Below are 11,274 nucleotides of genomic sequence, written 5' to 3'. Positions count from 1 at the left end.
CTAAGACCCTTTATGAATATGGGCCCTGGTTTTTTATTTTGTTTATTTATTTCACCTTTATTTAACCAGGCAGGCTACTCGAGAACAAGTTCTCATTTGCAACTGCGACCTGGCCAAGATAAAGCAAAGCAGTTCGACACATACAACAACACAGAGTTACACATGGAATAAACAAACATACAATCAATAATAGAGTAGGAAAATCTATATACAGCATGTGCAAATGTAGGATAAGAGAGGTAAGGCAATAAATAGGCCAGGGTGGTGAAGTAATTACAATATAGCAATTAAACACGGGAATGGTAGAATGTGCAGAAGATGAATGTGCAAGTAGAGATACTGGGGTGCAAAGGAGCAAGATAAATAAATAAATACAGTATGGGGATGAGGTAGATTGGATGGGCTATTTACAGATGGGCTATGTACAGGTGCAGTGATCTGTGAGCTGCTCTGACAGCTGGTGCTTAAAGCTAGTGAGGGAGGTAAGAGTCTCCAGCTTTAGTGACTTTTGCAGTTTGTTCGTCATTGGCAGCAGAGAACTGGAAGGAGGTTGATTGCCTTGGCTGTACTTTATGTCACACACTCTAATCCTTTATCAGTATAATGTAACTAATGTAACCACTTGAGAGCCCTGTCACAGTCAAAATGACATCAGCCTGTAAACACACAATCAGAACTCTAAATGTTTTGTTACATTTACCACTGTGACACTACAGTACATTTTAGTACTTTTTTTCTCTCCATTTTCTCAAAATTATTTCTCTCAACATAATTTCTCTCCACATATTTTTTCCTCTCTCTTAACGTAATAATATGCAGTTAACATAATAAGCCGTTAACCTTGTTCCAACAACAGGATGGTCAGACTTTTTATTTTACTAAATCTTTATGGCAGTGAAGGGAGTTGTGGTCCCTCGGCAAATTATCTAAGTAGAGACGTGAATAATACAGTGTAACACCACGGGCTCTAGGACTTAGATTTTCTGGATCTTTGGGGAAGGCCTTATTTTGTCAGTTACGTTCATGCATGTAATCATTGATTGTGTCCATTGCGGCAGCATGATTTACCATCTGTGGTGTCCCATGGGTTGACACTGCTTTCACTGGCTCTATCCCCACAGACATTTGTGTTAATTTCCGGTTGTGATTTTTTGTAAGATGTTTCTCAAATTCTAGTTGTTTATGTAAACGTGGACAACAGATTTTAAAGTTGGTACACCCACAAAAACAACAGTGAGGTAGACAACTTTCCCACCTTTCCTAAGCAGTTGTCTTTGGCAGTTTAGCCCATAAGAGTCTATTACTTCCAATGTAAATTGTCACCTAAAGTACGCTAAGATTGAAGTCGAAATAGTGTCCCATAACACAGGTTGACATCACCAGCTCAAATCTCTTCTGACAAGTGACAACTTTGCAGCCCTGTTGTTTCCTTGGCTCATGTACCTTTTACCTCCCCTGCGCGCCTTCCAGCCTATTTTTCCCGCTGTTGTACGGAGAAAGACGCGGGTGCAGCGGCGGGGAAACAAATTGTCTACAAGCACTCGCCTTTTAATTCACATTCATTCCGTTTCAGACGCTAACAAGCAGCGATAGACACCATCAAGAGTCGAAGGTCTCTAATAATTACTATGTTGGAATACTTGAAAACTGGAACTTGGGAGGACTGGACATTATATCGAAGGGAAATTGTATAGGGTACAAATACGCTATAGGACTACATCTTTCTTAAGCAGTTATTCCTCTTATTTTTTATTTGCATTAATTTGTTTTAATTTGTAGCGCTGATTTCAAATTAAGACTGGGCAAAGTGATGTGTTAATGTTGTGTATTGTAGGCTATAGCGACGCATCTAAAGGCGCACCTGCACCTCGATCTTGACCAAACAATTTATTTTAGCTGACTAACAAAAAGTATCACACAAGTATGCTGCCATATGTCGCCGTACAATGACAATTGTCAACTATATTGGATAGAGACTGGGTGGCTACAGCTATAGAGTGGTTTATTGTTTTGAAACCATCCTTTCTCAAATTCGTCATTGTCCATGGATAACCTACTGTTTATCCAGAAACTCCACAATCACAGTAATTAAAGAAATACTAGCCTAGGTGTAAATACAAAAAGTGAGATCAGACTGCATATTTTTTTTGTCCATTCGGATGGTGTACTGTCTTCCACGGGAGTCTGTTACAAGTTGTTACATTGGCAGCAGCTGTCAAACCCTTAGGATCCTGCCCTTTGAGCAACAACAGGCTCCGTTAAGGTAGGTAGGCCTATTGCGCATGACAGTGTGCTGGACAGCTCCAGAGAGGGAAATTTAAAAACGGTTTTTCGGAAACAAGTGCAGCACAGTGAAAACACAGTAGACTACACGGACTCGTCAACAACTAACATTTTCTGCAGATTATCCTGAACAGGTAAGATTGAACTTTTTCCGGTATGACAAGGATGAATGTCAGCAAATAGTTATGATACTTTGAGTGAGAGGGGATTATTTATATTAGAGGACTTTTCATTTTTGTGTCATTGTTGTTATTTCAGAAAGGGTGGGAAACGCTGCTATATTTAGGGATTGCACAAAAAGTAGTTTTTTTTTATCAGTAAAAAAATATGAATAAATAGCCTTATCATTTGCAATGCTTATTAAATAGCAATCCATTTGTTTTCTGTATTGTAAAACGTCAATGTTATATTAATTTGAAGCATAGGCCTACATTTGTGAACTGATACCCCTGTAACTTGTGTATAAAAACATCTAAAGTATTGTTTGTTGTCTATTTTAATTTGCAATTGTTATGTTTTTTCCATGATAGCTGATATGATTGTCATTAGCTTATATCATTATTGTTATTAACTGATCATAATCAGATTCAGATTTTTTAAATAGTGCATTCATTGTAGCCTATATGATTAATGTAGTACATAATACTATATCATACATAATATAAATACTTATTTTCCTCCATAAGTAGTCTGTTTGATGTGCTAATATTTTATTTATCTAAAGGTCATAATCATAGCCTATATAATGAGTAGACAAAACAAGGAAACAAAATTCAAATTGTTTGGTCAGTTTAAAAAAAGAAATAGGTCTAGACCTAAATGACATCAAGTATTGAAGCCTAGATGTCTTATGCAGAGGCACTTTTTCCTTGTTTCAGCATTATCAAATATCCCAGGAAATGATAGAAAGTGGAATTACATCCAGGATGTCAGGAGTTCTAGAAAATTCAGGTCATCATCCCTCTCCACAAGATTACAGGTAAGACTGGATTTGTGAATTGCAATGATACGCTTTTTGATCAAAGTTGTATCTTTGTAAAGTTGGCTCCACTTAACAAAAAAAAAGGCAAATATGATTCAAAAGGTTGAGGTATAAGGATAACTCCAATATATATTTTCCAAAAACTCCCTATACTGTAGTTTTAATCCAACGGTAGATGGACAGCTCTTTCAGTGAAGGGAGGTGGTGTATGAAAAAGGGGAGAAAAAAACCCACTACCTAAGAATAAATGATTTTGTCTGAATGGATCTGTCAGAAACCATCAGCTCTGTTTACACTCCCGCTGCCGGCACACAGTGAGACTCAGCCTCTTGGCCCGCCGGCTCCAAGGGGGACATGGGGCTCTCCGGGTCACTAGCGAGGAGAAGTGGCTCTCAATTAGGAGGTGGGAGTGGGGTCTGTGTAGTATTGAACCTCTGGGAAAGCTTGTGCGGCTTGTGCTAGACGGGGGACACTATAGACCAGCATGCCGTGCCTCGTTGAACATGCTCTTTATTGTGGGTTAAGTGGGGGTGTATAGGGAAGAGGCATCCTAATTGCTGTAAAAATATTTAGGGTGATTGGCTTAGGCCTAGAGATGCTTTTCAGATTTTCAGGAAAAAATAAAAAAGCATTAAGAATGTGTTTTACATATAAATTGTGTTATATAGGCTATGACTGTTTCCAATCAAGTTTAAATGTTTTGATCAAATCCCACTAATCGTTGAAGGGATATTCATGTTCACAAATACAACCTAACCTGATTTTTGTACCTTGGCTGTAGTAAATTCCTCATTCATTTAGAAAATTTGGCCAAAACACCATACAAATACCCAAATCCTATATTACAAATGTACCCTTTCTGAATATCGTGTCTACATTAGATTTTTGAAAAGTCATGTTATCATGTTATAGGCCTAATCCACTTTCAGATTTTGCTTTGATGCAACTCAATGACAATATTCAAAAGTGTATTGAACCCCAAAAAAGTTCAGACATGTCCTTCAGGAAAGGATACTGCTGTAATATGAGTTGGATTGGTCTGTTTGTAAGGTGATTTAGACATATTTCAGAATGAATGGGACCCTATGTTAATACTGACAAAATACAATGACTATCAAATACCTAAGTAAAAGAAACAAAATACATATCCAAAGAACTGTCTTGGGGATCCGACTACAGCCAAGGTAAATGGCAAATCACGTTAGGTTGTATTGAGTTGAACATCCCTTAAGGCCAAAATAGTAATCTTGTTGTTATATGCTTCCATTGGAACTAGTGCTCTCTAAAATGTGTTTTACCTATTTGGATTAAGCCTTAACTCAGGGTTACAGCTGGTGAGGCATATATTTGTCGTTTTTTTAAAGAGAGAGAACACGCATGTGTGTGTGCATGTATGTAGGCATGTGTGCATGTGTCTTTTTTGGGGGTAGAGGGAGCTCATACTACAAATCTCAAGTAGAAATAGGTGTCTGTGGTGGTGCCTGTGGTGTACAGTTTCACAGGAACGTCTGTCACTCTGCTTTGAAAGAGACGGTTATTCACAAGCCTTTACTAGCACATGCAGTCAAGGTGTCCAAAGCCTTTGGTGCCAAGGCAAAGCTCTGGATGAAATGTCATTTATTCAGGTGACAGGCTGACCTCCATCAACCCCACCCTCCTCCCTTAGTCCCCCAGGGCCCTGTCTACTGCCCTTCTGGGTGGAGGAGGGGGGACAGTGTGAGGGGAGAGGGACAGGGAAGCAGATGGCATCCTATTTGTCCCTCTTGTGTGAGGACTGTCATTCCAACAGATTAATGCAGGGGCTGGTAAAAAAAAAAACGTTAAAAAAACGGCAGAGACAATCAAGGAAGGGTCTGGGTGGAAACAATAGGGCCACGTGCCACTGGACAGATTTGTCGTTTGGGACACAATAGGTGATCATTTTTCAATAGACAAGGCCAACTGTTGCAGAGCGACATGTGCCGCTCTCCCATATTTTCAAATGATCTCATGCGCTGTTTACTTATGATTCAGCCAATGGGTAGAGGGAGATTGTAGTCACCTGATGTAGGGGTGATTTTGTTTGCAGTTGGGGTGGGGTGGGGAGCGGGGGATCCTACAGTCTCCAGACCCACAAAGTAACTGAATAGTGAGTGTCGTCATAGCGACCCCAATTACTGAACTATTCTACAGTAAGTGTGTAGAGAGACGACTGGAGAGGATTCTTCTCTTTTCTCCTTGCAGAGCCCTCCTGTCTAAAAGAAATAATGAGCAAAAGCTGATTGGCACCCCATGCCCCGATTAAGCACAAATTAAGCAGTAAATCTTCACAAATATTGTACGCAGGTATGGGAATTCATTGTTGACACAACTTGATCATCATTGTTGGTGGTTATGTTGCAAATCTAATGAACACTTATTTTTATTTGTATTTCCCAAAACTCAGGAAGTAGATGAGAACATTAAAATTGTTGATGAGGAAGGTCATAAGCAAGTTACTGAAGAGGGATTAATAATAACGAGAATGTTGGCTTTTTATCCATAATGTTACTATTACAGTAATTAGCTAATCAAATAGCACTCTATAATGTACTTGTGGTAAATCCCAGATAAGATTATACTCCTGGATTATGATTCATTTTCACTTCTCCCACACCAATGTTGGATGCATTACTTTAGGTTTAATGGAATACATGTCTGTTCAGTCAGTGTCCTGTATATTTTCCCTAGATATAACCAGACCTGAATAGTATGAATACTATTTATAAAGTGGCTACTTACACATTTGTTTTGGGATTTGTACTTTTGGGATTATTATTTTTTTGCTTCCATGGGAATACTGATTTCAACTAGTATTTGAATCCAGGTCTGGATATATCCAACAGTTGTATGCTAGGCTGTGTATCTGAGTGGTTTTGTTGCTTGTGTCCCGTCCCTGCAGACTTCTGACCACAGACCCCTCCCAGCTTCAAGAGGATCTCCCTGGGGAACTGCAGTCTCTGTCATGGCTCACATCTGTAGATGTTCCCCGGCTGCAGCAGATGGCCGATGGTCGCGGTGGTGGCGGAGGAGACTTCAACGGGCCTTCCCAGGGGCAGGGGGGCAGCCTGCTTGAGCAGCAGACAGGTGAGACACACAAAAACACACACACACGCCAATTGGGGGAGCCTGCACCATTTCAAATCCACACACACGCTCTGATTGGATAGTTCAGGAGTGCTTCTGGGCTCTGATGCTGAAGAGGACAAATTGATCAAAATGATTACAGTTGGAAGCATAACTGCCAACCTGGCTAATGAGACTGGCAAGACCAATAGAATGATTAAAGTGCAGTATAAGGGGATATAGACTTGGGCCTACACTGATACTTGATAGGGCCATGGACCCTGTCTTAATGCTTTACAAATGCATCCTTCCTTCTTATCTTCCTTGAAGCACAATCATGTATCAGAATACTTAAATTGGTAAAAGTAATAGGGTGGTAGCCTTGCTCAGCCCTATCCAATCACATTTGCTTACCTCGAGGAAGCGAGGAAGGATGCATCTCTAAAGTACTGGAACAGGGCCGATGTGTGGAGATTGAAGACAGACCTGGATTTTGTACTGCTTCCTTCCTCACAGCTCAGCTGAACAACATGACCATGGCAGGGGGACAGGGATCCATGATCCACCTACAGAGCAACATGCAGCACAGCCCCCTGGGAATTAACGTCATCACCCCCCACAGCGGAAATGTAAGTTATGCATCCTGACATTAAAAAATACATATATGATTTATCCAAACAGTTTTATTAATCAGTGCTTATTCTCTAGCTAAATGAAATCATATAGTAAATATACTGAAGTTGCCCTGGGTCTATTCCACAGATGTCTCCATTCTCCATGAATGGGCAGCCCTCCCCAGGGTACCAATGTCCTGCCTCTGCCTACCAACCTACAGCCCAACAAGTTTTCACTCTGACCCAGGCTAGCCAGCAGGTAACTACATCATCCCTACAACTGGGCTGTGGATACAGTTTGTGAATTAGAAATGAATTGTTACATATAATTTATTGTAAAGAGTATTTAGTAAATGACAATGTAACAACCTATTAATACAGTAATGTTAGCGTAATTACAGTGTTACTACATGGGTATATGAGCAACTTAATGTAGTGTTAGAGATTATTCTATTCGTTTACGACCTACTGCTGATTAAGGGTTTGATGTTTATATGGCATTAATTAAAACACTATTTTTATTTAAAATAAATAATATACATTACAAATATTCTAGATTGTTCTCTCATTTTCTCTCAGTGTTCTCCTGCTGGGTTCTATAGCAATGTCTCCTTCAACAACCAAAACCTGTTCACACAGCCGCGCCTGGCTCCACAAAACCAGGACCTACAGCCTAAGTCTTTCCCCAAGCCCATCTACTCCTACAGGTAAGCCTCCCCTGGGCCAAGGGGCATTACAGTAGTATTGTATTGCCCGGGTCATATTCACTAGGGCACACAAAGGAAAATGACAAGTTCAGGTAGTTCCCCATTTAAGTCAATTTTCTTCCCTTTGGTGCCTAATGAACAAGACCCTGGTCTAATTATCAACCATATGAAATGTATTTACTTCCTAGATTTATAACTAAATGGTAATATTGTCTTTCTACTTTGATCCATCCTTAGCTGTTTGATTGCTATGGCTCTGAAGAACAGCAAGACGGGCAGTCTCCCTGTCAGCGAGATCTACAGCTTTATGAAGGAGCATTTCCCCTACTTTAAGGTAAGACTTGAGTAGATCCTCTAAGGACTGGTTTCTCGGACCCAGTTTAAGCCTAACCCTGGAATAAAAAGCATACTCAATGAAGAATCACCATTGAACCTGCTTTTTAGTCTAGGACCGGGTCCAGAAAACTGGCGTAATATTCAAATAGGGATTGGGGAAGCAGATATGTTGCATGGAAGTTAGCATTGTGTTTAGTAAGTCGTTTAAATGTCTCCTTCCTCTACTTGGGGTTGTTTTCCCTATAGACAGCACCAGACGGATGGAAGAACTCAGTCCGACACAACCTGTCTCTAAACAAGTGCTTTGAGAAGGTGGAGAACAAGATGAGCGGCTCCTCGCGTAAGGGCTGCCTCTGGGCCCTGAACCCGGCCAAGATCGACAAGATGGAAGAGGAGATGCAGAAGTGGAAGCGCAAGGACCTGCCAGCCATCCGTCGCAGCATGGCCAACCCAGGTGAGACCACAGGGCTGACTGAGGTCTATTCACACACAACCTGGATCCTGTTCAATAGGCACAAAATAGAGGAAAAGGGACTGAAACAGGGAGGAACAACCTGAACTCATTTTTGTTTTCCTTTGCAAAATGTTTTTGAAAAATTGTGTGTGCTCTATTGAACACGGCCCATCAATGAAGAACATGACCCTCCACCAATGAAGATGATTATTCCTCCTCAGTTTTATGTCTATGTGGCAACTGTCACGGCTACAGTACAGTTGGCTATGTTCCAATTGACACTAATATGCTTAGACTCTGCTAAGTGTTTTGTTTTAAATGGACAGTCATCAGCTGCTAAACTGCCCTGTTTTTCCCTCTCTGTCAGATGAGTTGGACAAGCTGATCACGGACCGGCCAGAGAGCTGCAGACGAAAGCCCATGGACCCCGGGATGACCCGTCTCCCCAGCTGTCCGTCCGGCCTAACCCTGCCTGTCCAAGGCCAGATGCAGCCCCAGCCCGTGGTCACCCTGTCCCTGCAGTGCCTGCCCATGCACCACCAGCTTCATGCCCAGCTCCAGGCCAATGCCCAGGCCAGGCTGGCCTCGGTATCCCCCGCCCAGACACCCCCCCTCCACACCGTTCCTGACCTCTCCCACAGCCCTCTTGCCACCGAGCATCCCGGCAAGCAGCCTCATGACTTCTACAGTCTCCACGGTGACGTCAACGCAGAGGTGGACGCACTGGACCCCAGCATCATGGACTTCGCTCTACAAGGTGGGTAGCTATAGCACCTAGTCACAACATGATATACTAATTGAACAATCCTCAAACCAATGTTACTTTGCACTGGAGTTGGCCATTTTCTTGTCTCTTAGAAGCAGTGATGACCATTGACGTGACAAAATGAGTTCCTTCTGTCCTCAGGTAACCTGTGGGAGGAGATGAAAGACGACAGCTTTAACCTGGAAGCGTTGGGTACCTTCAGTAACTCTCCCCTGCGTTTGTCTGACTGTGACCTGGGCGCCATGACCGGCAGCCTCCCTCCTGTTTCCAGTGGAGGCAGCATGCCCTTCTCAGACCTGCAGGCGACGGGCCTGTTCACCTCATACGCCACCCTGGACGCCCTCTCCTCCCAGTACATGGGGACGCCAGGCAACAGCAAGCCCATCACCGCCCTGCTTTAATGAAAACATCCCCACCACAGAGTGGAAGTCAAAGACAGAGCTGTAGTGATGCATCACCAACAGAATCAAAATACCTTCTTTTGTTTCGCACAGAGGCTCTACTTGTCAATCCCACTACTGGCACCAAAACCCCCCCACATCTTCTTTGACTGAAAAGCGTGAACCCTCATTGGTTTTCTCTGTCCACAATGACAGTGCAACTTGTGTTGCCGTCCCCAAGCCACTACTTCAGATGGGAGAAAGAGGTCCGTTTGGAGACTGATTTGATCAAAATCATTTTAAAACCACACACATACAGGGTCTTCGGAAAGTATTCAGACCCCTTGACTTTTTCCACAATTTGTTCTTAAATTGATTAAATCAGTCTACGCACAATACCCCATAATGACAAAACAAAAACAGGTTTTGGGAAAATTTAGCTAATTAAAATAATAAATAAATGGAAATATCACATTTACATAAGTACTCAGACCCTTTACTCAGGACTTTGTTGAAGCACCTTTGGCAGCGATGACAGCCTCAATTTTTCTTGGGTATGATGCTACAAGCTTGGCACACCTGTATTTGGGGAGTTTCTCCCATTCTTCTCTGCAGATCCTCTCAAGCTCTGTCAGGTTGGATGGGGGGCATCACTGCAGAGCTCTTTTCAGGTCTCTCCAGAGAGGTTAGATCGGGTTCAAGTCCGGGCTCTGGCTGGGCCACTCAAGGACATTCAGAGACTTGCCTCGAAGCCACTCCTGCATTGTCTTGGCTGTGTGCTTAGGGTCATTGTCATGTTGGAAGGTGAACCTTCACCCCAGTCTGAGGTCCTGAGCGCTCTGGAGCAGGTTTTCATCATGGATTTCTCTGTACTTTGCTCCGTTCATCTTTCCCTAGATCCTGACAAGTCTCCCAGTCCCTGCCACTGAAAAATATCCCCACAGCATGATTCTGCCACCACCATGCTTCACCGTAGGGATGGTGCCAGGTTTCCTCCAGACGTGACGCTTGGCATTCAGGCCAATTTTGGTTTCATCAGACCAGACAATCTTGTTGAGAGTCTTTAGGTGCCTTTTGGTAAACTCCAAGTGGGCTGTCATGTGCCATTTCACTGAGAAGTGGCTTCCGTCTGGCCACTCTACCATAAAGGCTTGATTGGTAGAGTCCTGCAGAGATGGTTGTCCTTCTGGAAGGTTCTCCCCATCTCCACAGAGGAACTCTAGAGCTCTGTCAGAGTGACTATTGGGTTCTTGGTCACCTCCCTGACCAAGGCCCTTCTCCCCCGATTGCTCAGTTTAGGCAGGCGGCCAGCTCTAGGAATAATCTTGGTGGTTCCAAACTTCTTCCATTTAAGAATGATGGAGGCCACTGTGTTCTTGGGGATCTTCAATGCTGCAGACATGTTCTGGTACCCTTCTCCAGTTCTGTACCTCGACACTATCCTGTCTCGGAGCTCTACGGACAATTCCTTCGACTTCATGGCTTGTTTTTGGCTCTGACATGCACTGTCAACTGTGGGACCTTATCTAGACAGGTGTGTGCCTTTCCAAATCATGTCCCATCAATTGATTTTACCACAGGTGGAATCTCAAGGATTATTAATGGAAACCTGAGCTCAATTTCAAGTCTCATAGCAAAAGGTCTTAATTATTATGTAAATAAGGTATT

General features: G+C 42.6%; 1 protein-coding gene and 1 long non-coding RNA gene across 3 annotated transcripts; one reads left to right on the top strand and one right to left on the bottom strand.

The window, feature by feature from the left end:
* Positions 1 to 1,475: 1,475 nt before the first annotated feature.
* Positions 1,476 to 9,656, top strand: foxn4 (forkhead box N4). Of its 2 annotated transcripts, none has more exons than XM_036979492.1 (10): positions 1,476 to 2,417; positions 3,162 to 3,262; positions 6,186 to 6,370; positions 6,866 to 6,978; positions 7,112 to 7,222; positions 7,603 to 7,670; positions 7,908 to 8,004; positions 8,253 to 8,460; positions 8,828 to 9,217; positions 9,368 to 9,656. In XM_036979492.1, exons 2-10 carry the CDS (start codon positions 3,183 to 3,185, stop codon positions 9,625 to 9,627), a joined length of 1,512 nt encoding a protein of 503 aa, XP_036835387.1. In that variant the 5' UTR covers positions 1,476 to 2,417; positions 3,162 to 3,182; the 3' UTR covers positions 9,628 to 9,656. The 2 variants fall into 2 exon arrangements, with proteins under 2 accessions (XP_036835387.1, XP_021461065.1); XM_021605390.2 differs by having other exon boundaries at positions 1,479 to 2,417; positions 7,543 to 7,670.
* Positions 5,906 to 7,546, bottom strand: LOC118964848. Its single transcript, XR_005052030.1, has 2 exons — positions 6,764 to 7,546; positions 5,906 to 6,351 (listed from the first exon to the last, which is right to left on the bottom strand). It is a non-coding gene; the product is annotated as an uncharacterized LOC118964848 (long non-coding RNA).
* Positions 9,657 to 11,274: the final 1,618 nt, after the last annotated feature.

The sequence above is a fragment of the Oncorhynchus mykiss genome, chromosome 6, assembly GCF_013265735.2.
Source record: "Oncorhynchus mykiss isolate Arlee chromosome 6, USDA_OmykA_1.1, whole genome shotgun sequence".
In the NCBI taxonomy this organism is placed as follows: Eukaryota; Metazoa; Chordata; class Actinopteri; order Salmoniformes; family Salmonidae; genus Oncorhynchus; species Oncorhynchus mykiss.
This window is presented reverse-complemented; position numbering and strand designations above follow the sequence as displayed.